The 26,156-nt window shown below is 47.6% G+C and overlaps 1 protein-coding gene across 1 annotated transcript in view; it reads right to left on the minus strand.

Moving 5' to 3' along the window:
• Rab4a (RAB4A, member RAS oncogene family) overlaps positions 1-22,621 on the minus strand; it is a 28,657-nt gene extending 6,036 nt beyond the window's left edge. The window contains exons 1-7 of the mRNA XM_057753306.1: positions 22,302-22,621; positions 7,734-7,814; positions 5,439-5,553; positions 3,862-3,924; positions 2,420-2,574; positions 429-524; positions 149-281 (exon numbers count right to left, since the gene is read on the minus strand). Of these exons, the coding sequence (XP_057609289.1) occupies positions 166-281; positions 429-524; positions 2,420-2,574; positions 3,862-3,924; positions 5,439-5,553; positions 7,734-7,814; positions 22,302-22,332 (657 nt within the window). The 5' untranslated portion in view covers positions 22,333-22,621 and the 3' untranslated portion in view covers positions 149-165. The remainder of the gene's footprint in view (positions 1-148; positions 282-428; positions 525-2,419; positions 2,575-3,861; positions 3,925-5,438; positions 5,554-7,733; positions 7,815-22,301) is intronic.
• Positions 22,622-26,156: the final 3,535 nt, after the last annotated feature.

The following is a 26,156-nucleotide window of genomic DNA, read 5'->3' on the forward strand; positions in this document are numbered from 1 at the left end:
CTCTGAGTGGTCGGGAGGAATTCCTGCAGGGTTGGTCCTGTTGAGCACACCTCTGACTATGGATCTCCTCTCCTGCTCTCCCCAACCCTCCCATTGCAATTTCACACCCTCTCTTTTCTGTCCAGCACGCAGGGCCTCCAGCACCCACCTGTATTGCTGGCATGCCTAGCAGCCACACTCCTGTGCATTTGGGGCCTGTGTACGCCGTGGTGACCGTAGCTGTCTCAGGGCAGCGTCTCCATACTGGATGCCAGAGCCCATTCTCTCCGGGTCCAGCTCACCTGAGGACCAAGAAAATGGCTATGAGTCTGTACTCAGGCGAGTGTGACTGGCATGCTGTTTAGGGATGCTGTACTACTCCAGCAAGCAGCAGGGGGCACTGTTGAGCTACAGGGTAAAACCCACAGCTGAGGTCAGGGAAGACTTACCTGATTCGATTTTGTTAAGTATTTTCCTTGCACACTGCATGAAAGCCTCTTCGACGTTCTCACCAGTCAGTGCGCTCGTTTCCAGGAACATCAGCTCTGAAAGAGACATCAAAGAAGAAGACAGTGAATCATGGTTAGAAGATAGCAATCTTTACATTTTTAATTTTTTTTTTTTTTTGGATTTTTTGAGACAGGGTTTCTCTGTAGTTTTTGGAGCCTGTCCTGGAACTAGCTCTGTAGACCAGGCTGGCCTTGAACTCACAGAGATCCGCCTGCCTCTGCCTCCCGAGTGCTGGGATTAAAGGCGTGCGCCACCACCGCCCAGCTACATTTTTAATTATCGCATTTATTCATTCACTTTGGAGAGAGTGTGAACTGCGCTGCATGTGTGGTGGGAGAGAACACGCTGTAGGAGTCAGTTCTCTCCTTCCACTACGTGGGTCCCAGGGATGGAACTTGGTCCTTTGTCCACTGAGCCATCTCGCTGGCCCAATGACAGTGACTTTGAACTGCTAACAGCCTGCACAGCATTCTCATAGAGTGACAAGCAAAATTCAGTCCAGTCCCTAAATTCTCTAATTTCTATAAACATAAAATTAATATACATAAATTTACATTTTTGTTGTTATTTGTTTGTTTGTTTTTGAGGTAAGGTTTCATATAGTTGAGGCTGGTTTGAACTCTTGATCCTTACCTCTTCTGTCTCAAGTGCTGGCATTACAGGTACCGTCACATCCGGGTTCATTAATGTATTAATGTTTTAATTACAGATACTATCACATCCGGGTACATTAATGTATTAAGTAATGGGGAACTCATTGAAGAATGATTATTATCATGCCCTAATTCCTGAACTGACAAGAAGAAGTAAGCACACTGGCTAAAACTGTGACTTAAGCCGCAATTTCCTTCTCCACGTGATCTGCAGGTCTCCATGAATGCAGACATGGAGCTGATGCGTCACGGCCCTGCTGCCCGGGAAAAGCCATCCAATTTGAAAATGTGTGCATTTGGGTGTCCTAGATAAGTTTTACTAATTTTTCTCTCCTCTAAGCATTAACAGTTTTAATTGGGGGAGGTTAGGTAGAAGTCTCACTTGATTTACTTTTATTATTTTGTGTGCATGGGTGTTTTGTCTGCATGTATGTCTGTGTACTGCGTGTGTACCTGGTGCCAAAGGAGGTGATGAGCTGGGATTGAACCTGGGTCCTTTGCAAGAATAAGTGTGCTTAACCACTGAGCCAGCTCTCGAGCCCTGAAGTCTGGCTCGAAGTCAAGCTGGGATTACAGGGATTACAGGCCCACAACACCATGCCTGGCTTGTGTTTATTTTTTTAGTAAAAACCCATCAAACTGGGAAAACAGTTTTCTGTCTTTGAGTCCAAACAGATGTGGCCATAAGGATATATTAGTATGAGCTGGCTCTCAGAATTCAGGCTCTTCCTGAATGTTTATAATGCTGTTATCTCTATAAACAATGGATAATTTTGCAATGCAGTTTAAACATTATTAAATTTGTTACCTAGCCTACATAGCGAGTTCTAGGACAGCCAGGACTACAGACACAGAGTCTGTCTCCCAAAAAAAACAAAAACAAAAAACAAAAAAAAATCAGACAAAGATTCGTTACCATTAAACAAATGACTTAATGTAAGAAAATGAAGCCAGCTTGCCGAGTGTTTCTTCTGCTCCCTCTCTATGTGGGATGACTACTTCACCAATTAGCTTTCAAGATACATAAAATGTGTGGCACCCTAAGACGGCTAACATCCCAGAGACCTGAAAGTCCTTACGGAAGGTAAATACCTTGCTCTCCTCAGCACATTGGCAGAATGAGACATACCGAGCTATGCTGAACTAGAGTCTAAGTTCCACAATTTCATAAGATAATTTAATCTCAAAACTCCACCAGATGTTTTAAACCCAAAGAAATGTCACTGTGCCCAGACCACCCACCCTGTGAGAGGGTATAAGAGGAAGAAGTCACTTGCCATTCTCTTGTGCGAACCTGGAGGCTTCGAGGAAGGTGACTTCACGGTCAGCATCCAGGTCCTTTTTGTTCCCACAGAGGATGATGACGATGTTCTGGCTCGCCAGCATTCTGGCATCTGTTAACCAATTAGTAAGCGCATTGTAGGTTTCTCGGCTGTGTAACATAAGATTGTGGAAATAATACATGTATTTTATAAAACCAGCAACTCTTTCCAGTCATCCTCACCATGCACACTGCTTGTCAACATTTCAGCAAGGGCAATGGGGCCTCAGAAGTGACGTGGGAACCCAGTGCTTGGTGAGACATCAGACCCAGGGGCTATGTTTAGCTTGTGTTATGACGAAGTCTGTGAGTCACACAGTCTGGGTTCAGAGGGAAAGGGGTCTCTTCATTCACTTCACAAATGCACCTGAGCCCTGAGGATGTGTCAGGTACACGCCTGACTTGCAACACTCATCACTGTGACCTGCAGATTTGTGGGCACCTTGATCCACAGGAGTCCACCACATTGACTTTGCAAGGATGCTACTGCCGCTAGGGGCTGGGGGCTAAGGGACATGCAGGACTTCCTGGTTCTGTCTACACAGGACCAACTCAGACCTACAGACTGGCTCTCACATTTAAGGATTGGCACAAGTGATACCACACCCTGGTAGGCTGAGCCTCTTGTGGCACCTGGGGAGAGGAGGGTGGAGTCAGGAGCGTCACCCTCTCAGAAGAGAAAGACAGCTGTGCACTATTCTCTTTTGGATCGGATTCCTCCCAGGAAGGGCCCCTTAGTGGAACCGTCTGGATCACATGCTTCCAGGACAACGTTGCAAATTCTGAGGTCAACGCATTGATGAAATATCCCCGAAGACAGGAATGGGCTGCAACCTGCGTTGGCCAATCCTGTGGTCACCAGCCACATGAAGCATGGACATTTGAAATGTGGCCAGAGCAACCCAGGAAGAAACTAAGTTGTTACATGCAGCTAGTAACTGCAGTAAGTATTTCACTAGTTGGTTTAAACCCACTCCCTTCCATAGCTTTCTTAGGGTTCAAGAATGTTACCCTCATCTCATAGATGAGGAAACCAAGACCCAAACAGGGAGATCCGGGCCTGCAGAGATCACAAAGCCCCTGGCTCGAGCTGGGATCTGAACCCAGGTGATCTGAGTCTGCATCTTTAGCCCTTTGATTCACTTCCGAGAACTCGCAGAGCCCTGCAGACCTCAAGGAATGTGTCCCATGTGGTGTGAAGGAGACCAGTGAGGCAGAAGGCTCGTTTCAGCCCCCAAGAGCTCACAAACAAACACTGAAGACCTCTATGAATCCCCTGGAAAGGGCCCAGAGGTTTGCTGGGTTCAGCCATGCTGCCTGTCTAGACCCAAGTGGATCACGCGTCTCACCAGCATGGAGCAGAACACCAAGTCGTCTGTGGTGGGGAACTGACTTTACCTGGTGATGTCGTAGACGAGGAGAGCCCCAGCCGCACCTCTGTAGTAGCTTCTTGTCACAGACCTGAAGGAACGACAGGGCTTCTAACAATCGAGTCCCTCTACCTCTCCCCACAAAAACCATGCTTCCTCTGTGAACAGCTGCATAGGGCTAAGACCAGCAGGGTGCTCTCTCCAAAGCAGGGACAGCTCTACTGAGCAGCTCCTTAGAAGGCACAGGAGGCTCGGGTCAGCATGTGGCCCAAATGTCCTTAGCTCTATGTGGACAACATGCTCCAGGAAACCCTGTCACTTCCGGGTGTCCTGTGCTATCCCCTCCCCTCTTCCCAGGAAAAGCTTGGATGGGAGCAGCCTAGATCCCTGCCAGCGACCCACATTTACTCTTTGCTCTACAAGGACTGACTGGCCTTTTGTCTACTTCACATTCTCAATGATCTGTTTTTCAGTAAAACATTTTCTCTTCCGTAATGCCAACTTTTCTCTGTTTGCTAGTTTTATTATTATTTTTTATTATTAATTATTTATTATTTTATTATTTATTACTGCATGATGATGTTGGGGTGGGGCATGTATGTAGAAGTCAGACAAGACTTGTGAAATCCTTACTTCCACCTTTGCATGGGTTCTGGGGATGGAATTCAGATTGCAGGCTTGCCCAGCTTTTACCTACTGAGTCATCTTGTTAATTTTTTTTTTTTTATACTAGCAAAATAACATTTGCTCGGGCACCTCCTATGGTCTCCCACTATATTGCTCAGGCTGGCCTTGATCCCCTGGACTTAAGTGATCCTCCTGTCTCAACCTCCAAAATAGCTAGGACTATAGGCACCACTGTACTATAGCCCCAATTTTAAATAAAAAGTGAAAAGTCTGCTGTGGGGGTGTGGCGTATTCCACACGGAATCTGGGCTCTGTGGCTCGTGGACCATACAGAAAACACAAACAGTCTTGCGCTCACGGTTACAAGATGCCAGCTGTACAAGCTGATTAGCAGAGGCCTGGAGTCAGCTATGCAAGAGCGGCCTCCAGAGCAGCCATCACAGCGTGTTCTGGTTAGTGTGAAGGAGTGAGAACCCTGTCACAGTGTGTTCCGGTTAGTGTGAAGGAGTGAGAACCCACTACAGGCGGTTAGAAACTCCTCATTCAAGTGTACTATGGAAAAAGCCATTTGTCCTGTTGCATTGCCCTGATTTTAACCTAAAAACATACTGTGGCTGGGATGGTGCTGCGCACCCATCATCCTGACCTCAGGAGCATGACACACACAGTCAGAGGCTTGCCAGACCCTGCCTCAAAACACGGAAGGAAAGACTGAAACCCGAAACCAGCTGCAGGGATGCTCAGCATCACAGCCTCCAGACTGAGCTGCCACCTGAGACGCTAGTTACCCAGTGCCCTCTCCTGCTTGTTTTGGTATCTGGGGTCCAGTTGGTTCTCTCTTAGCAGTGAGAGCTTCCAGGCTGAGCTGGAGCTTTTGAAATCAGTGTGCATGTTTGTTTGAGACCACACGTGGTGAGGGAATCTAGCTAAATAGTTTGGGTCCAAGTTCAAATATTCTTAGTAAATTAGGAGAGCTACCTGAATCGCTCCTGTCCAGCTGTGTCCCATATCTGTAACTTTACATATTTACCACCAACATTTATTATTTTTGAGCCAAACTCCACTCCTATGGTATGATTTGAGTCATCTTTGACTAAAAAAGAAAAACAAACAACAAATAATTACATTTTAGAACATGAAGGTAACAGTTCACAGATTTCAATAGTAATGTTAAGATCAGGGGCTGAAAAACTAAAATAAAGATTGTAAAAAGAAGTGGGGGGGCATACCGAGGGCGTAGATGAAAAGGCCATTAGCTCTCTCAGTCAGCTGACGATCGGCACTAACTTTAGAAAGTCACACAATTCCTGCTCTCAGACAGTAGAGAGTTCCCCGTCTCCTCGTACAAGGTGTAATTACTGGAAGAGGCTTCCCTGAGCCTGAGACACCCAAGTGTCCGTGGAGAAGACCAACATCAGCCACTTGACAGCAGCCTGCCACACAGTAGGGCGCGTGCCTGGTAACACTGGACCCGAAGATAGCTTGATCATAGAACTCTGATTTGGGGTCTTTCTGGGAATTTTTCTTTTGGGCCTTTCTATGTGTATCACTGATACCAAATGTTCATTAGCTGTAGCATTGCAGAACAAAACTATGAGTTTATTGGAGAGTCCTGTCACTTCTTGTGACAGGGGATGAGCTAGAACAAATGCTACCCCGTCCCCTGCTGGCTCTCATCACTCGGACACAGCGTACTGCTTCATGAATCAGGGATCACTTGATGATGCATTTTTTTTTCTTTCCTGGAGGCATGAGAGGTTAGATAATCTAGTCCTCTGTAACAGACACTCTTCCCAGGGGGACCTGTGACCTCCATTTCACTTCCTGACCTGTAGACCAGTGTAGGAGACAGAAGGGCCTGAGAGGCACCAAAGGCCGCCCTGAGCAGTCGAAGGCTATAACCTACCCAACTGCACTCCAATGTGGCTCTCGCTACTAGGCCAGGAAATGGGGTTCTTGCTGAAGAATCAATCCATCACGCTTACTATTCTGTTGTCTCTTAGGATAAGGAAACACTAGACACCGAGCCACTATTAAACCGGAACACTAACTTCATAAAAACTCGATCATGTAAAAGTCTAAGTAAGAATGCACTCAGAAGGCAGGGATGTTGGGTGGATCTCTATGAGTTCAAGGCTGTCCTGGTTTACATTGTGAGCGTCAGTCCAGCCAAGGCTACATAAGACCTTATATTTAAAAACAAAACCCAAAACCACAACCTTGTAATACTACATAAAAGCACTTTTACCCAGGGGTAGACCCTGTGTGCCTGTGTGTACAATACTGACCCACCAGGCAAGACAGGCGCACTGGGACATCAGTAGCATGCCACAGGAACAACCAGCCACTCTCAGACTGGATCTGACGCCTGCCCCACCGGGGGAGATCCATTCTTACTACTGTAATCATGCAAAGCACACGCTGGAGAGGTAATAGACCTCAGAGGAGAACCCGCTATAGTCGTCTTGCTAACTGGACATGCTGTCAAACTGCCTTCTAAACGCTTCTGTTTCTACCCTTCCATGGTGCTGCTCTCAACCGTAGCCAGAGAAACTTCCTTTTGGAGCAGACAGAAGCTAATGCAGAGACTCCCAATTGCTCAAAGTGCTGAAATAAAGGCTGGCTTGCTGCTCACAGCAAAGTGGTGAGGAGCAGGTGAAAACCATAGGAGCCAGAGGAGGGGCTTCTGCACAGGGTACGGCCGTGCACTCAGGAACTCACAGCGCCCATGGGAAGGTCCCTGCACAGAATCGAGCCCATCAGCATTCCAGCTTGGAGGACTGAGGGGCTCAGTAGGCTCTAGCCCTAGCTGAGGAGATGTTAGTTCGGCTGCTAGGGGAAGGACAGTTATTTTACTTCAAGGGTGTAGCTTCTTGTGTAAGTTGCCTGTTGTCTGTGATTCAGGATAAAACCCACACACATGTGCATGTAAGCAACCTTAATCAAATTCAATGATATTACATGGAAGTAGGGAGAGGGTGGGGGGCATGTTAGGCTCTAGAGGGAGGTGGAGAGGATCAAAGTATACACATGTATGAAATTTTCAAAAAATAAAATTTTAAAAGTGAAGCACTTTGAAGTTATGGTTTTCCTTACAGAAAGCTCAGATTTCCCAGAAGCACCCTGTGCCCAGGGAAGGCTCACAGACAAGTTCAGATTTCCCAGAAGCACCCCTGTGCCCAGGGAAGGCTCACAGACAAGCTCAGATTTCCCAGAAGCACCCTGTGCCCAGGGAAGGCTCACAGACATTACAAAACGTCTGGTCTCACTCACATTTTTTCTCAATGAACTGATGAAGCAAGCAAGATTTGCCGGTTCCCGCGTTCCCAATGACCAAGAATTTAAACAAGAAATCTGAAAGGGAAAGAAAGAGTAAGGAATTAGTTTAAAGGGAGGTATAAACACACTCAGACTATGGTAATAAAACTTAGTGGCGTGTTAGCTGCTGATAAGAAAGAGGAGGTGACTGACTTCTGCTAAAACACAGACACTGGCTTGCCTTTTCCTAGCTACGCCTTGCCCATTTGCATAGTTCTGATGTAGTCAGAGCTTTCCCAAACTGTTCCTTCAACGACTTCAGAAGTTGGAAGGTTGGAAATTACCTGTGACAATGAATGAAACGGGTTCCCATTAGCCTCTAAAACACGCAGACTGAGCTGCAAGCTGCATTAGTCTAGAAGAGGAAGTCTCTTCCCAATCGTTTTCTCTTTAGTAAGAACTCTAGTCCTGCATAGCTGGGAGCTGCGCACCATGGGCTCCTTGTCCTCTGAATGGACCTCCTAGCCTAACTTAGCCCTGACCCGCTGCAAGCCCCACCCTGCCTGGCACCCACACTCTGTATTCCTAATTCTCCAGACCACATCCTCTTCCCTATGGGACCAAGTGCTGATGTCCCTACCCATTCCCTGCTCTCCCCCGCTAAGCTGAGCCAGCTGCTGGTTTTTGGCATGGCCCTGTCACCAGTTTCTAAGAACTATCACCGTCACTCAGAAAGCAAACCTATTTGGTCTCCAGTAATATCCAAATGGCTGCAGAAAATTATGGGGCAGTGGCATTAGAATTGTGCCAGTATTTAAATGCCAATAGCTTCAGCTTCTCACTGATTTTAAAGCATGACGTGGAGACGCCACTCTTCTTTGAGAAGCCTGCACCCATGTTCTTGCAGATGTCTGACTTTCTTCTTGAGTGCTTCTCTTTCTCTTATTCATTAAGTATAAAATCTATATTAAAATATCTTTTAATAAACCAACTCCGGTTCAAAACCAAGTTCTAATAAGAGCTGGAGAAATGACTTCATAGTCTCAAGCACTGGCTGCTTTTGCAGAGGACCTGGGTTTGTTTCTCAGCACCCACACAGCAGCTCACAGCCATCCTCAATTCCAGCTCCAGGGAATCCAGTCTCCTCTTCTGGCCTGTGAGGCACCAGGCACATGCATAGTGCACTTACATACACACAGACAGAACACATACAATTAAAAAAATGAAGCTTTAAATATTCATGTTCACACCAACATGGTTCACGGCAGTAAAACAGGAAGCAACTCAAGTAAGTGTCCATCAGTGGAGGAACAGACACACAAAACGCGGTATCTCCATACGACAGACCAGAACTTAGCCTTAAAAAGGAAGCGCTTCTAATAACTGCTATAGCAGATGAACTTAAGAATACTGGTGACATAAACCAGTTATAAAATGACAAATGGAGAATTGCCATTTCAGGGCATGAGCATCAGTTTGGAAAATGAGGGTTCAAGAGATGGGTGGTGGTGACCATTACATTATGACAGGTGACTGTACTTTTATTTTTGTTTTCTATTGGAGATCTTATTTATTTTTGCTTTATTGTATGGGTGTTTCCCCGCATGCATTTATTGTATGGGTGTTTCACCCTATGCACGCAATGCCTTTGCAGCTGGCTCCCCTGGGACTGGAGCTGCCAGGTGGGTGCTAGGAATCAAACCTGGGTCCTCTGGAAGAGTAGCCAGTGCTCTTAACCATTGAGTCATCTCTCTAGCAGCCCAGGAGATGTGACTGTACTTTAGCACCACTGAAATGCACACTCAAAATTTCAGTTGGTTAAGATTCCCAATCTAAAGGGAAGTAAAATTTCTCAACCTTATTCAATATTCTCTTCTGTTAGGAAGTAACATTATGTAAGTTATAAAGAAAGAGTGAAAAAGAACTTTGGTTGGGTCTGCTGTTGCCTTGGGTGGGGAGAGAGAAGGTAAAGAGACTGACAACAGGCAGGCAAAGGGAGACTCCCACGGAACACTAACGACTATGCTCAAAGAACACAAATCCCTGCTCCTGGACCTTGGACTCGCATAGCCGAGTGCGCACTCTGCTCAGATTTGCTGAGCTGTCCTTTGCAAACTAACTGCTGACTGCACCATTGCCACACCTGGCCAAAGAGTGACGTGTCAGCGAGCTGTGATGGAGAAAGGACTGGCAGGATCTAGACTATATATAGCTGCTTTAAAAAAATGACAGCCTTGTCTGGACCGATTGTAGAAATATGTACTAGAATTACTTAAGTGAGAAATGGGGATGCTAAGGAACTAGGAAGAGAGGCTGGTGGGATGGCTCAGAGGTTAAAAGCACTTGCTGCTTTTGCAAAGGACCAGTGTCCAGTTCCCAGAACCCCTATAGCAGGTAACAACCTTTTGTAACTCCAGTTCCAGGAAATCTGATGCCCTTTTTGGCCTCCAAGGGCACTGCATACATGTGCTGCACAGACATGCATGCAGGCAAGACACTCACATGCATAACATCTTAAAAGCGAGGGAAGGTCGGAACAGAGGAAGGCAATGATGACATACTGCGCGTGTGTAATGCTGTGTCTCTGGCAACCACTAAGAAGCTGTGACGCGAACTGTGTAGGGCAGGTGTGGTGTAATCGGCATTTTGTGGGGTGTGGATGCAGCAGAACCAGGAATTTAACGTCACTTCAGCTATTTAAGTGCTTAGGAGCCAACCAGGGCTCTGTGAGACCTTATTTCAACAACCATAATAAATAAAACAGCTCCACACCCATCCACCAACCAAACAACAGAAAGGAGAGAGTGGAGGGGACGTTAGCTACCATGACAAGGGGCTGGCGAGGTAACAGCACAGTAGGCTCTGAGCGGTGGAGTTTGACAGTTTTTTATGAATATTTATTACATGACTTTTTTTTTTTTTTTTTTGGTGACCTCTGTTCCCTCCCAAATCATAGATTTCCCTTCTCAGAGTCTATCTTTTTATTATACTCACAAGGTCATGGAAGAATCAGCTTGAAGGCAGGGAGAAGTCTGGATCCCAAAATAGGAATGCTAAAATGGGATATTATGCCGGTGCACTTTTAACTTTCCATATGATAAATGTCGGGTGGGATTATGGGAAAGCTATCAAGCAATCAGCAATCTGTGGGCAGGCATTAGCCACCCTCCCGCAGAGGCATCACAGAGCAAAACAGTCACGGCTGCCAGAAGACATGACATTCAGTGCCCTTACTGCCTCCCCAGACCCTTGCAGATCCACAGCGGGACCACAAGCTAAGGCACAGAAGCAGGGTATACAGCAGGGGACCACTCAACATGACCAAACAGCACAACACACTGTGCTCAAAAGCCAGTGCCAGCGACCGCAGGCTCAGTTAGCAACAGTGCCTCTGCCCGTGTAGCTGCTGCTGGCTGTGACCTCCATCTTGCTTTAACCCTGGGCTTGTTCTCAGATGAGAGAATGCTGTGGGGAGGGGGAGGTGGCAGGGAGGAGAGACTCGCCACCTGCAGTCTGTCAACACCAGATTTCAAGAGACACCGACCTGGTGGTCCTCCCAAGAATGCTGCCCACTTCTCTTAGGAAGGGGAAAGAGATACACGAGGCACAAACATGGTGGCCTCCTCCCAGGACGTTCACCCTCATGCACGCTACCATCCTCACAGTGGAGAACACAGGTTCTATGACACCTCCCTAGTTTCCCCTTCTCATAGCCACTTTGATGTTAAGATTTCTATGCACCATAGTACGTTGGAGGCCCTTGAAGTGCAGGACCCTCTCCGGGGGTCCCTCTTCTTGCCAGGAAGGGTTCGGGCTGGATGGTACTTGGTTTTGGATAGGTAGAATGTAGGCATTTGGGGGGTTCCTTGCTTTCCTGCTTGGCTTGCGATGCGAAGATCCCCTATAAAGGATGCCAAAGGTTGCAAGAAGAACCTATTTTGAGATACTGAGTGGCAGAGTCATCTGAAAACACCTGTAAGCCAACAAGGTGAGCCCACAGGAAGAGTCCTTCACAGGGTTGACCATGAAGAGGAGACTAAGATAAAGGTCTCTGGTGAAGTCCGTGCCCCTGAGGCAGAGCAGAATCCTGACTCCAGAGGGCTGAAGAATCAAGTGATAGCATGTGGATGGAGATGTGTAAGCCCTTCCAGAAGCTGGGAGGGAAGAGGAAGAGGATGAGGAGGGGATCAGAGTAGTGGGTACATGCCAGAGAAGAAGGAGGGGCTGAGACGTAAGCAACTGAGACCCGGGGCAGCTTGTGCAAAAGGCTGGCTCATCTTGGGTGGGGAAGGGACTTCCTTCTTAGACAACAGGGAAGGCACAGGTGAGTGTGCTGCCTGTACGAGGTGGGCACACTCTTCGCTGGCATCTCCATCTATTGGTGGGCTCCACCAGAGCAAGTAATGGGTTGAGATATGCAAGACCAGATGACATCCAGGAAAGGGGAGTGAGCTGTACACCTGCCACCGTCCCCTACAGCAGTAGGTCTACAGAATAAAGGACTGGGCCAGGACCTGGCACAGCACATGCCCTAGAGGAGCATCGGCAGAAAGTAAAGATGCTGGAGCTTGGGGTGGAGGGCTGGTTATCTGGAAAGGAGGCAGATGATAACCTATCAAAGAGCCAGGAATTTCCATGTCAGGTTGGATGTAGTCAGTAATGGGAAATGGACAGAGGATGTCCAGGGTGAAGCCAGGGAATTGGATAACTGAAGCAGAAGAAGAGAAGGTGACCAGAAGTGACCCTGCGGAGTTGTGAGGCTAAGGGACTGGCCAGTCCTCTGTCCAGATGCTGCAGGCACCAGGTCAGCCAGGAGCTGAGAACAAAGCAGGATGTTCAGCAGATGACCCGGATGACGACTGGTCTGAACGTCCGTGGATGGCGGGGCTCAGCATGAAGGGGGTGTGTAGTTCAGAAAATGCAAAGCCTGGTGCTCTCCTAAGGGACAGGCAGCCCAGTATGGGAAGTCAGCTGCCAGTGCAGGACACAGTGAACCAGCGATAAAGAGGTCTGATTGAACAGCTGCCTTTAATGAGAAGCAAATTTGGGGTGCATTAAAGAGTAGACTGTTGAATCTGATCAGGTTAGCAGAGGGACAAAGCCTGCCAGACTCTATAAAGAAATAATGGCAAATCATCTGTCAAGATGATTTGCGGAATATTTCAACCAAAGGAGAGACGGAGAAGAGAAGCGGGGAGAGCGGAATAGCTTTTCTGTTTTAGACAGGGTCTTAATATACAGTCTAGGCTTCTGCCTCTGCCTCCCAAGTCCTGGGATCACAGGTGTGCATGGCCCCACCCAGTGTGAATAGCTAACTTGATTTGTGGCTGACCCGAAGGGCCTTCCTGATGTTCCATGATGCACTGGAAGGTCAGGTAAGCATGCCAAAGAACAGTCAGCTCGCTCTCAGCTCCTCCTTTATGGGGAGCTGGCTCAAGTGCCAGTTTTGACCCGCTGAGGGCAGAGACTTTTCATCTTTGAAAGTCTGACCTCCTGCTGTTGTGATCTGGCCACCATAGATACACACAGAAAACATGGGTCCTCAGAGTGCATTGCTCATCCGGATGGACAGCGTCTGTGCCCTAGGGGCCTCCTACGTCTGTGGTACCACTATGCACTCCCACCTTTTGGTCCTAGTTAGCCCTGGATCCACAGATAGATTTTGCTCCATATGGAACACAGTGATTCAACAAGATCTGCTCACATCAGTAGGGTGCTGAAGGCTAGCTTATTGGTCATCTCCACCTCTACATGGGACCAGGGCCACCTCACAGTGGGTCTCAGTTCTACGCACCAGTACACTGGGCATGAACTATAGGACTCCGCCCCCATCTGCAGGCAAGACCACCTGCCCACTCAGGCACATACCTGCTCCTTGGGTGGGGAAAGTCCCCAATGTGGCACTGGACATAGGACTGTCATTGGTGTCAGAAGAGCTCCAGACAGTGTTCAAGGTGTTGACCTGAAAGCTGAGGCCTGGCAATGGCTAGCAAAAGCCACTGGGAGCATGCATAACTAGGCAGCATGGACTGTATCCCTAAAACAGACCAGACCATTTGGAATGTTTTTATGACTATTGAGAGCCTGCCCAGCATGCACAAAGCACTGGCTTTGATAGCCAGTATCCATAAATTGGGTGTGGTGGTGCACACCTATAATCTCAGCACTCAGAGGGTGGAGGCAGGAGCATCAGAAGTTGAAGGTCATCCTTGTCTACATAGGGAACTGGAGACCAAAGTAAATGAAAGGCTACCAAGTAGTCATGACTTGGGACAAACACGAGTTCCTTCTGTAAATGGTAACCATGAAGTCAGACATCTGAATGCACAGGGGCCCTCCAGATCCCACTGGGGTTCCAAGCTGAGATCTGGACACAAAGGTGCCCAACAGTACCTGGGCAGATCCCCCAAGACCCTGCTTGCCACCCTGTTCCTTCTTTGGCTGCCCAGGTTTCATCTGACCATCCCTTGAATCTGGGAACTGCAGAACCAGGTCCTCCCACGCTTTGCTCTGAGGCCTGGCAAGGCCTTGGCTTCAGATTCGGGTCCTCAGCAGGGATGTTTGTGTTCCCTATGTTCAGGCTCTGTGAAGTGCCCGCATGACCTCGTCAGTCCAGGAAATTCGATCTACAGAACAGGTTTTATTAGAGCTCTGTTTCCACTGGCACAATGGAACCGTCTGACTTCTTCCACAAAGAACAAAGTCAAGCCAGCCCTCCAAGTCAAGTTTCTATTTATTTTGGCTTTTTGCTTCATCTTCCCCGAGAGCAAAATCGTTTCTCAAATGGATTCGCATCAAAGTCTGTTTTGGCAGTCTGTGCCCTGGATCGTACAGAGGACCAAGGCAGAAGCTCACCTGGACCCTTTGTCCCCGAAGATGAGAGTTTACCTTCTAGTACTGAAAGAGAGATTTTGCTCTGATCAGAAGAAAGAGCTGATCTGCAAAAGGCTCCAAGGGCTGTGCGCAGAGCCGTGTTCACTGTGCGAGCATTCTCCTGAGAACTGCTACGCAGGTACCCCAGGAGACACTGGGGCTGCTAAACGCACGCTCTATCTTGCCAGCGATGATAAAGGGTGGCTGCTTTGTTCTTAAGCCTCCAATTGCTTTTCTGCACGATTAAAAATTTATATTTGAAAAGAAAATGATAAACGTCTCTCTAAAATAGACCTCACATTCATAATTTATTAGCACTTTATGAATAGTGTCCTTCCTTCCCCCACCTAAATATCATTGAGTCCTTAAGGCTTAAATACCAACATGCCACACCTGTGAGGGATGGAGCCAGGTGTGGTGTAATCTGGGAATCTGTTTCAGGAGGTGGGGGCAGAAGGATCAGGATTAGGCCCAGCCTTGGATACGAGCAAGACTAAGGCCTGCCTGGGTCATATGAAACCCTGTCTCTTTTATTACTTTTATTTTTAAAACATCCTATGTGTGCACGTGTGTGGGTATATGCACATGGATGTGGGTGTCTGCAGAGGCCAGAGGTGATGGGACCTCCCGGAGCTGGAGTTACAGGGGGTAACAGGAGTAACAGGGGACTTACAGGTTGTGAGCAACCTGATATGCAGGCTGGGAATTGAAGTCGGAATCAAAGAGAGCAAACGTTCTTAACCACTAAGCCATTTCTCCAGCCTGAAACCATGTCTTAAAACAACAAAACAAAACCAGACGAGAGAAGCTGAAAGACCCACAAAGACTCGGCCACTAAAGTGCCGAGTGCCGATGTTTGAGGCAGGACTTGTTTTGATGCAGCACCGGTGCACACAGGCTACCTGATGCCAAGTTCACTGTCATCACACACTGGTTTGTACTGACCACGTCTTTCACATCATAAACTACCTTGGGAACTCTTATTTTTGAAACAAGGTCTCATTTGCAGCCCTTGCCAGCCTGTGGCTCTATGTAGACCAAGCTGGATCTGCTTGCTTCTGCCTCCAAGAGCTAGGATTAAAGGCCATGCCACTACACCCAGCTTTCTTGGAATTCTTAGATAAGCTTAGAAAAATTGATAAATAATGAAATGTATAAGTATACAGTGCTTGCTTGCCTTATGTTCTCTGCTATAATGGGGTTCCTTTTCTTTTATCTTTTTTAAAGGCCGGGTTCCATGTAGCCCAGGCTACCCTCCTTCCTCTACTTCATAACAGTTGGGACTATTGGCCTGACATCTAGTTCTATCCTTTAGATAACAGTGCCCTGTGTCATCTGATATTTCATTCCACAGTTACAGTCACCGAGTCGTAAATGTTATATGTGACATTGACTCAAATGCACAGAAAACAGTCCAGCGATGAAACAGGGAGGACAGCACCGCTTGGGTGAGGGCTTGATCCCACCTCACCATCACCTGCTCAATCCCATATTCTCATCACCACAACTCCGGTTCCAGGGCATCCACGGCCGTCTTCTGACCTCTGCAGGCACCAGGCACACACGGCATATTTACATACATGGAGGCCAGCACTCGTACACATAAAAGAAAAGCAAATCTCTAACAAACAAGTAAACAAACACAATTGCCCTATCTCAGAAATTCCCTCACAGCAACAGGGGTTATGGCACAGGCCAGGATGCAGGCCGGCAGAGGCTTCCAACACTTTAACTGGGCCATGTTCTACTAGAATTACTAAGAAGGATAAAAACATACCAGCTCGGTTTGACCACACCTCCTAGGAGGGCTTGAGAGAAGAAATTCCAGAAACAACATGAACCTTTTCTCATTTCAAAGAAATATTCAGGGTTGGAGAGATGGCTCAAAAGTTAAGTATACTTCCTGCCCTTCCAGAGAACCAGAGTCCAATCCTAACACCCAGCTCAGTCACCTGTAACTCCAGATCCAGGAACAGGAACTCAGATGTCCTCTTTTGGCCTCTGTGGGCACCCATACATGTGGCATATTCTCTCTCTCTCTCTCTCTCTCTCTCTCTCTCTCTCTCTCTCTCTCTCTCTCTCTCTCCCACCCCAGAGATCCTCCTGCCTCTGCCTCTTGAGTGCTGGGCTTACAGGTGTGTACCACCACTGCCTGGCATACACGTGAATTCTTAAACTACAAAGAAACTGACATGGTCTCTAACAGAAAGACCACTAACATAGCAAGAAGAAAATTCCAAGCAGATATACCCAATATTGCTTTTTGGAGAATTTGCGAAGTTTGGGGAATTTAATTTACTCAATCATCATGGTTTTCCAACGATACTGCATTCCAACATAATTTTCTCAAGGTCCCTTCTCTCATGCACATTCAGGGACTGTGGGTCCTGAGAAGCCTGCAGAAGCTACCCAAGATCCAGGGGTAGATGTGCAGCCGTAAGCTGCAGGATGTCACATGCCTGCCAATCCCTGAGATGGGAACCAAGTAAACCCCCTTTTCCTAAGATCTGGCCAAGCAGCCCTGACTCGACTTCCCTTTGCCTCTTCCAGCAAGAAACGCAACTCTGTGGAAAGGGCTCCTGGAGACTCAGGAGACAGCTGGACTCAGGAGCTGAGGGCAGGAACTGTTTAAATGGTGCTTTCTCCTAGGCAGCTGGGGACTCAGCAGCAGCTGGGGAGGCGGAGAGTTATGTGACTGGGCATGGGACACTCTGTATTCTCATTCTCTGGGGCACCTGGGTGGAAGAGGTAAGCAGAGTATTGAGAAATAAGATCCTTGGAATTACAGTGGAACTGGTACTATAGATTTAGGGGGCATCCCAGAACCAGAAGTAAAGTCACAGGCTTTAGCACCCGGATGATCATGAGAGGGGAAGTGGTCTCATTCTGCCAAAGAACCGTTTTTCCAAAGTTCTCGGATGAGCTATGATGCAGAACAGTCTATATCAACTACATTAATATGTGTCTGACCTATGGCCATGGTCACAAGCATCCCAGGATAGCTATGGATGCTGCCCAACACATCTGCAGACTACAACATCTTGTAATGTCAAAAGGCGGAACATCCCTGATAAAGCATCCAAAGACTGTTCCTGAGCAACAGCACCTCTCTCTCTGGAGCTTCAGGGGAGACTCTCCAGACCCTTGGGACTCACCCCTTTGTAGGTGAGACCACAGAGGCTCAAGATCCGTGGGCTCTCGAAGCACCAATGCTTGTCTCGAGACTTGGTCCTTTCCCTCTTTCTCTTTATTTCCTTCTTCCATAAATTATTATTATTACAGTATGTGTGTGTGTGTAAAATGTGTGAGTGCACAAGTGTGCAATGGGCGTGTGTGTGGAGGTCAGAGGACAACTTTGTGGAATCAGCTCTCTCACTTTCACGTGGGTTCTGAGGACTGAGCTCAGTCCGACTGCAAAGCGTATGCATTAACCCCGCACCCCAGGCACCTTGCTAGACTGCCTGTCTCTCCTCCCCTCCATACCCCCTCTTCCCTTTTCTCTTCTTTCTTTTGATACAGGATCGCATGTAGCACAGGTTGGTCTCCAACTCCCTATATAGCATAGCAAAGGATGACCTTCAACTTCTAATCCTCCTGCCTCCGCGTCCTAAGTGCTGGGATCGTGGACATGCCCCCTCCCACTCCAGCCCTAGACCTGGTTTCTTGAAATGCTCATTGGTTAGTTTTCAGTGAGTGAGAAAAAGAAAACCATGACTTTGGCAATCAAAAATGTACTGAATTAAACAAATGTTCCGTTTTCTGATGTCTGCTTGAACTGCTTAAACATTTTGTCAAATTGTGAACTAAGGTAATATTAATTCAGGTGATTCTCCTAACAGGAAATTAATTTTACTTTATGAATGAGAGGGCTTTGAAAAGATTACTTTTTTTTTTATTAGGGATATCCTTGTCAATCCAAACTGCCTTATCAAGCCTTTATTTCTTAAAGAGTCATCGCATAACAACTAAGTCCTGTGAGTTAGCTTCCGAGGCTTTGCACCTCAAGGTGCCCCAAGTCCGCTGGCTTAATGTGACGGATATTTGCTGTCAGAGCCAGAGGCTGCAGAGATGTTGCAGCGTTGAGCTCCTGAAGGCTCAGGGAGGGGTGCTTCCTGCCTCTTCCTAGTTTCTGGTGGTTGCGAGCTACACTGGGGGTACGTTGGCTGGGTCCTGATCCTCTTCAACCTGAGGTGCATCTCCATAGCCCATTCTCCTTGTGAATGGTTGTGTCCATGTTTCTCTGGTCTCATTAGGGCACAGTCACCGAGTGTGGGACATACGACTCCGGCATGACTCCACCTTCAATAATCATCAGCAAAGATCCTCTTCCAGGGGGGCTGGAGAGATGGCTCAGCGGTCAAGAGCACTGGCTGACCCGGTGTTCAAGTCCCAGTACCCACATGGCAGTTCATAGATGTCTATAACTCCAGTTCCAGGGGATCTGACACCCTCACATCAATGCACATAAAATAAAATTAAATATTTTTTTTTTTTTAAAAAAGATCCTATTCCAAATAAGGTCACATCCACAGGTCCAGAGCTAGGACGTAAGAGTGACTGAGAACACAATTCAAACCTCATATACACAAATGAGGATATGTAGTTAGCAGAAAATACTCTGATAATTTCAATCTTGTCTACTAGACACTGGAATGCTGTGTGGGATTTTCTAGGTGGAATATACTATGTTGAATAGATTCCAATAGAAACAACCATGGGGCCAGCAACATGAGCAGGATTCTTCTGTCTCTGGAGTTTTCGCATAGTACATGGCATAATGCAGTGTGTAGCCACCTGCCTCAAACTCTTCCTCCACACCAGTTCTCTAGCACTGAAGGTTTAAAAGCTCCCTGGCATTTTCCCACCACGTACATGCTTAGCAATTTCTGTGTCTGACCATTTGGTGTCAGGAAGTATTTAAGGATTGTTTTCGAACTCTTGGGTCGCAGGCTGCCGGCCTGAGTCCTTGGTCCCACTCACGGAACACAGATAGCTGTGCTCTCTAACAATAAGTAGGAGAATCTCCCTTCAGGTTAGAAACACTCCGGTTGAGGGTTTAGTCTTAGCTGGGACTAAAATGCCTGAGAGAATGAAGGGAGGAAGGATTGGTTTGGCTCGGTTTTCCAGGGGTCAGCCCATCGCAGCTGGGGATATGTGATGGACAGGTCACATCAACAGAGGCCAGGAAGCAGAGAGGCGGGACTATAAGAAGAGGCAGGGGTAAGAGAGCGCTCCAAGAACATTCCCCCAGTTTTCTCCAATCATGTCCCACCTCCAACCTTTGATCACTTGCCAATAATAATATCAGATTAGTTTGGAGCCCTTGGGATCCAATCATGCCTAGAAACCCTCCACAGGCACATCCAGAGCTGTGCTTTGCTGATGTCCCAGTGTCTCTGTCTAATCAAGTGGATAGGTGAACCACATTTCAATGAGAGGCCTACCTGTTTATATCCCAGTTTACATATGATATGATGTGACCGAAAGCACCGTGTTCACAGAGTGAGGAACTTCAAGGAAGTGCTGGACACCACGCAGCCAGTGCAAGGCGCAGGGGCTGTTCTCCAGGTCGCGAGCGCCAGCCCAATAGCAGGAGCCGTAAGAACTGGCTCCTATTTTTCATCAAATTCCCACCAAGCTGCACAGAACCTCATTTCACAGAAGACAGAAAACCAGCCCCAAACACACGGAACTAAAAGGTTAGGCAAACATTCCTATGCCAGCCAACAGGCAAACGTCCGGAAGGAGAGGTCTTGGTTGTTTTAATTTGGGGAACAATACTGTGTAAACACCGCCAAGGATGAGCGAAGGTGACAGCCTCTGCCTTGGTTTGGGGTGACTATTCTTTTACGCCAGCAGCTTTAGAGACCACTCTTGCCTTTCTAAAGATAAACTTCCACTTAGGAGTTTCTACTCATATTTTGTTTGTTTATTGTTCTCCGTTGAAAGGAAAGATTAAATTCAGACTTAGTTAAAAAGTAAAAACCTGGACATGGGGACACACGTCTATAATCCTAGCACTCAGGAGGCAGAGGCAGGGAGATTGCCACAAGTGTGAGGCCAGCCTGGGCTACACTGTAAAGTTGAAGTCATTCAGAACTATGTAGACAGAAACATTCTTGAAACAAAAAACAAAACAAAAATTAAAAATAAAGGCATTATTTGGAAAAATACCTTAAAATGAAAGAAAAGATAAATACACCTGTGGCCCTAACAAAGCCAGTAACCCATGGATAGTGCTTAAGTTTATAGGGTCAGACATTATGCCTCCATGCCACAGGAGTGCTGGTGCCAGGAGACAGTGAACCAGGCTGCTGTGTGCCTCACAATACCCTTTCCAGGGTCCCACCCTCTCAAAGTCCAAACCTCAAGGTTCTTCAACTGCCTCCTCACCCTCCTCAAGTTAAAGTGCCCAAATCATTCTCTGAGACCTGAACCCCAGATCTGCCTGTTCACTTGCCCCTCTCTGACCCAATGGTTAGCTCTTTCTTACACAGTTGGCCAGACCATGCTCCTTTGGAACTGCTGTCTGGATTTTAATTGTTCATCTATTAAGGTCACAACCGAATTAGCAATCTATTCCTCACTAGACTGCAAATTCTTGGGGAAGTGTCTATGGCACTTTTACAATGATTAGAACCTTCCTGGCCCCTGGTCCCACCCTGGGGCAGGAAGGAAGCAGGGGCACATTGAAATAACCTGGACTTGTTCACCATGCTTTAACATGAGAATCCCTCCCTGGAACCAGCACATACCCAGTCAAGTCTCAAGTCTCATTAGGGACTGGCAACCATGCATAGTATCGGTTGTTTATTCTTATCTCGATTGTGGTGGGAGGGGACACCCTGCACATGCATCGGAAATGGCTAGGTGCTGTAGGAGAGACAAAGCTGAAAGGCGCATGGTCATAGAGAGGGTAGGTGTTTAGCTATAATTAACCCATAACAGAGTGGAGGGAGGGATGGACAGGCACACGAGGCTAGGGGGTCTCCAGAAAAGAGCCGCACACATCCATTTAAAACTCATTATAATCTCAATGCAAAGAAAGGAATTCCAAACCTCGAGAGACCCACAGCCAAGCCCCCAAAGACATTGAATGCAGGCGTGGCCCTGAGTTTTAGTCCCTGTGCTCGGCTGCTGCAGGGGGAGGGAGGGATCAATGATAAACTGGTTCCCCCAACCTTGAGCTATTTAAATAATCCAAGGAGGAAAATGTAGGGCGAAACCAGGGTCAAAACAAGAGGGAACTTGGAACAGAGGATCACAACGCTCTGCACAGCTGGGGGCATCTGCTGGCCAGAGAGTCCAACTCAGCTCCTGACACCCCTAGATCCTCATGATTTCAGCCCAGCCTCAAACATTCAGGCACTCTCAAGTTCTAGCCCGACCTTGACACCCCAAGAATCTCAGGATCCCAGCAGCTGACATCCCTGGATTCTCTACCCGGACCCTGAGACCTAGATTCTCAGAATCCCAGCTACTGGCACCCCAAGATTACCAGGAGGATCCCAGCCCAGCTGTAAACATCTCAAGATTTTCAGTATCGCCATCTGGCTTCTGACACCGCCAGGTTCTCAGGATCCCAGTCCAGCCCCAACATCTCGCTATTCTAAACACCGGCGGCTCTGGACACCTAAGCCCAGCCACAAACATTCCGGGACCCCAAGGCCTGCCCTACTACACACATGCATGCGAACCCGCGCGATTTACCGTAAGTCTCGGACATGGCGGTCTGCGCCATCCTGCCGCCACACTTCTGCGTGGTCCGGTCTGTCCTCCAGTCTCCGCAGAGCGAGGAGGAACCGTGCGTGGAGGTCCGGGTACAGGCCCACTGCGAGCCGGCCACCGGCTGCGGCCCAGCGGGACTCGGCTCCGCGCCTGCGCACCACCGCCCCGCGAAGGACCGGCGCGGGGTTGGGGGCCGGGAGGCGGGGTCGCAGGAGAAAGGAGGAGCCGGGCTGGGGAACGCGAGGAGGGAGAGCGAGAGAACTGGTGAGGAGAACTCGGAGGAGGAGGTGAAGGAGGATGAAGAAGGGGGGACCAGGAAGGAAGGAGGGGCGGGGCTCGGGAGGGGTGACTGCACCCGGTAGGTCCTCCCAGCTGTCATTGCAACACAAACTCAGCCATCCTTGAGTGTGGCCTACCAGGCTATGGTGGACAGGAGGCCGCAGGGGGGTGGAGTGGGGTGGGGACGGTCGGGGGGGGGGCGGTGGGGGCTTTTTTTGAAGGGAAGAGGGTTCATTAGCAGAAAGCCAAACTCTTACTCAATGCACAATTTGCAGTTGAAATTGCCTGGCACGGTAATCTCAGCATTCAAGAGGATATTTTTGAGTTGGAAGCCTACCTGGGCTACACAGCAAGGAGGAAAAACAAAGATAAAAGAGACACAGTTCAAAAAGAAACAAATAAACAGGTTTTTAAAATAACAAAACTATTGCTTACAAAAATTTTAAATATAGAGATATTTCATATACGAATGTTAAAATAGCGATGAACTGTGCTTCCGGCCCCAGTATGTGACCTTTGAGCTTAGCTTAGTTTCTTTCCCAGCTGTAAATCTGTACTATTTCTGAGGAACTGACAAACAGATTACATTCAAAACACACATCTCAGTTGGGCATGGTGACACAGGCCTTTAATTCCAGAACTCTGGAGGCAGAATCAACAGATCTCGGGATTTGAGTGCAGTTTGGTCTACATAGTGAGTTCTAGGCAGGCCAAAGCTGCTTTGTGAGACCCTGTCTCAAAAACAAGCAAGCAAGCAAACAAACAAACAAAAATTTGCCTTAGTCTTTGTGGTTTAATATAGTAAAGAATCTTTTGGCCTTGTTGACCTGTTTTTATCTTGGCCTCTAATCTTATGACGTGTACCTCAAAAACAACTCTATGATCTCATTTTTTAAAAAAGAAAGGGAAGACATCAAAATTGCCAGTGTGGTGGCATGTTTATAGCCCCATCCCTCAGGGAAATGGAGGAAGGAAGACTGAAAGTTCAAGCCAGCCAGTCTTAGCTATATAATAAGTTTGAGGCCAGCTTGAGCTACGTGAGACCCTGTCCTGGTTGGTTGTTTTTGTCAACTTGACACAAGCTAGTATCTAAGAAGAAGGCGCTACAATTAAGAAAATTCTTTCATAAGACTGGCCTGTAGCCAAGCTAATGTGACATCTTCTTTCTTTTGGGGTGTGTGTGTGGGCACTTTCTTGATTAGTGGCCCATCCCATTATGGAGCCAGCACCGGGCAGGTAGCCTGAGTTATAAAAGAAAGCAGGTTGAGCTAGCCATGAGGAGCGAGCTAGTAGGCAGCACTCCTTCATGGCCTCTGCTCCAGTTCCTGCTTCCAGGTTTTGCCTTAATTTTCTTCGATGACAAACTTTGATGTGGATGTATGATCTGAAACATTTCCTCCTCAAGTGAGAGAAAACCCCGACTTAGATAGACCCTGACTCAAACAAAAGCAATGGGGGAGATGAGTCATTGGTAGGGTGCTTGCCATGCAAGGCGTCGGGACCTTAGCGGAGAGTCTGAGCACCGGTGTAGAAGGCTAGGCACAGTGGTGTGTACATGTAATCCTAACACTGGGAGTCAGTGAAAGGGACCCACGGGGTCTGCTGCTCAGCCATTCTTGCTAAATCGGTAACCTCCAGATTTAGAAAGAAGCTCTGTCTCAAAAAAGAAGGGAGTGATAGAGAAAGACAGTCAACATCAACATCTGGCCTCTGCATACATGTGCACAGACACGTGTACACACACATACACAAAAACAAAACAAAACAAAAAACCCAGGGCTGGCAGGACGGCCTAGTGAGTCAAGGTGCTTGTCACCAAGCCTGATGACCTGTAACCCGCATGATAGGTTTGTCCTCTGACCCCAACGCTCAGTCATGCACACACAAAATAAATAGTAAGCACACATGTGTGCAGGGACATACACAATAAATAAATGTATAAAAGAGTTAAAACAAAAACCAAAATCATATATATGGTAAGGTTAAGACACTTGAAGCTGTTCTCCCTCCCTCCCTCCCTCCCTCCCTTCCTCCCTCCCCCCCCTCTTTTAGATTTTGAGACAGGGTCTCATATAAATAAGGCTGGTCTCAGCTTGCTATATAGCTGGAGGTAACATTGAACTTCTGATTTTCCTACCTCTGCCTTCTGAGTGCTGAGGTCAGAGCTTTGCACCACCACGCCTAGCTTATGCAGCTCCGGGGATCAAGTTTAGGTCTCCTGTGTACTTAGTAAGTACTTGGCCAACTGAACCCCATCTTCAGCCAGCACGCTCTCTTTTGAGAATGCCCCTCACCCATGTCCTTTCCTTTTCCTTTCTCTCTCTAATTTCTGTGATTAAATCTTTACTAACCTTAAGGGAGCTGGAGTGGTAGCTCAGCTATTGAGACCACTGACTGGAGCCAGCGGTGGTGGCACAGGCCTTTGATCCCAGCACTTGGGAGGTAGATCTCTGAGTTCCAGGCCAGACGACTGGTCTATAGAGTGAGTCCAGGAGCTAGGGCTACACAGAGAAACTCTGTCTCAGGAAGAAAAAGAAAAAAATAACCAGTGGCCGCTCTTCCAGAGAACCCACATTTAATTCCTAGAACCCACTTGGCAGTTAGCAACCTGGGGTAACTCCAGCCCCAGGAGAACCCAGTGGCCTCTTCTGGTCTCATAGGCATGATATGCTCGTGGTTCACAGACACTCAGATACCTATACATGTAAGAGAAAATTAAACAAGCCTTTACAAAATTTATTATTTTAAAATTTTATGTGTACATGTGTGGGCGTGAATACATATGTGTGCATCACGCACATGCGAGTGCCCTTGAAGGGCAGAAGAGAGTATCAGATCCCCTAGAAATGGTGTGACTGATGTGTGTGCCAGGTACCAGACCCAGGTCCTCTGCAAGAGCAGCAGGTACTCTTGACCTCCCAGCCATCTCTCCAGCCCCCCCCCTTTACTTAATAAACTGCAACTTTACTTCATTCTGACTTGTCCTGAAATTATTTTCTGTTGTGCAGTCAAGAATCCTAGCTTCGACTGGGTATGGTGGTGCACACCCTAATCCCAGTGCCTGAGAGGAGAGGCAGGTGGATTTCCATGAGTTCAAGACCAACTGGATCTAAGTAGTGAGTGCCAGGGCAGCCGAGGCTAGGTAGATAGACCCTGTCTTAAAAACGAAAACAAACCAAAAACCCCAGCTTCCCCTGATTAGAGATCTTTGAAAGAACTGTGGCAGCTGCCGGTAGCTGCATAGAGCTGTCTGTCTCTTGCTCCTTGTTGCTGATTCTAATAGCAAATGAGTATCCTTCCATCGGTCCTTCAGCCGACCTCACTGCTAAAGTACTTTGGAAGCTGTAATTTCCTAGAATTATTTTGTATCTAGTTCTTCCAGAACTCAGGTACTTCCTTCCTTGCTTTCTCTTTGTTGTTATTGGTTTTATTTTTGATATAAAGTCTCACGCTATAGCTGAGGCTGGCAAACTGACTATGTACCCGCATGGAACTGGCATCATCCTTACATCTAGGTCTTCAAGTGCTGGGATCGAGGCATGTGCCCTACTGCTTGGC

Source organism: Chionomys nivalis, chromosome 21, assembly GCF_950005125.1.
Source record: "Chionomys nivalis chromosome 21, mChiNiv1.1, whole genome shotgun sequence".
NCBI lineage: Eukaryota > Metazoa > Chordata > Mammalia > Rodentia > Cricetidae > Chionomys > Chionomys nivalis.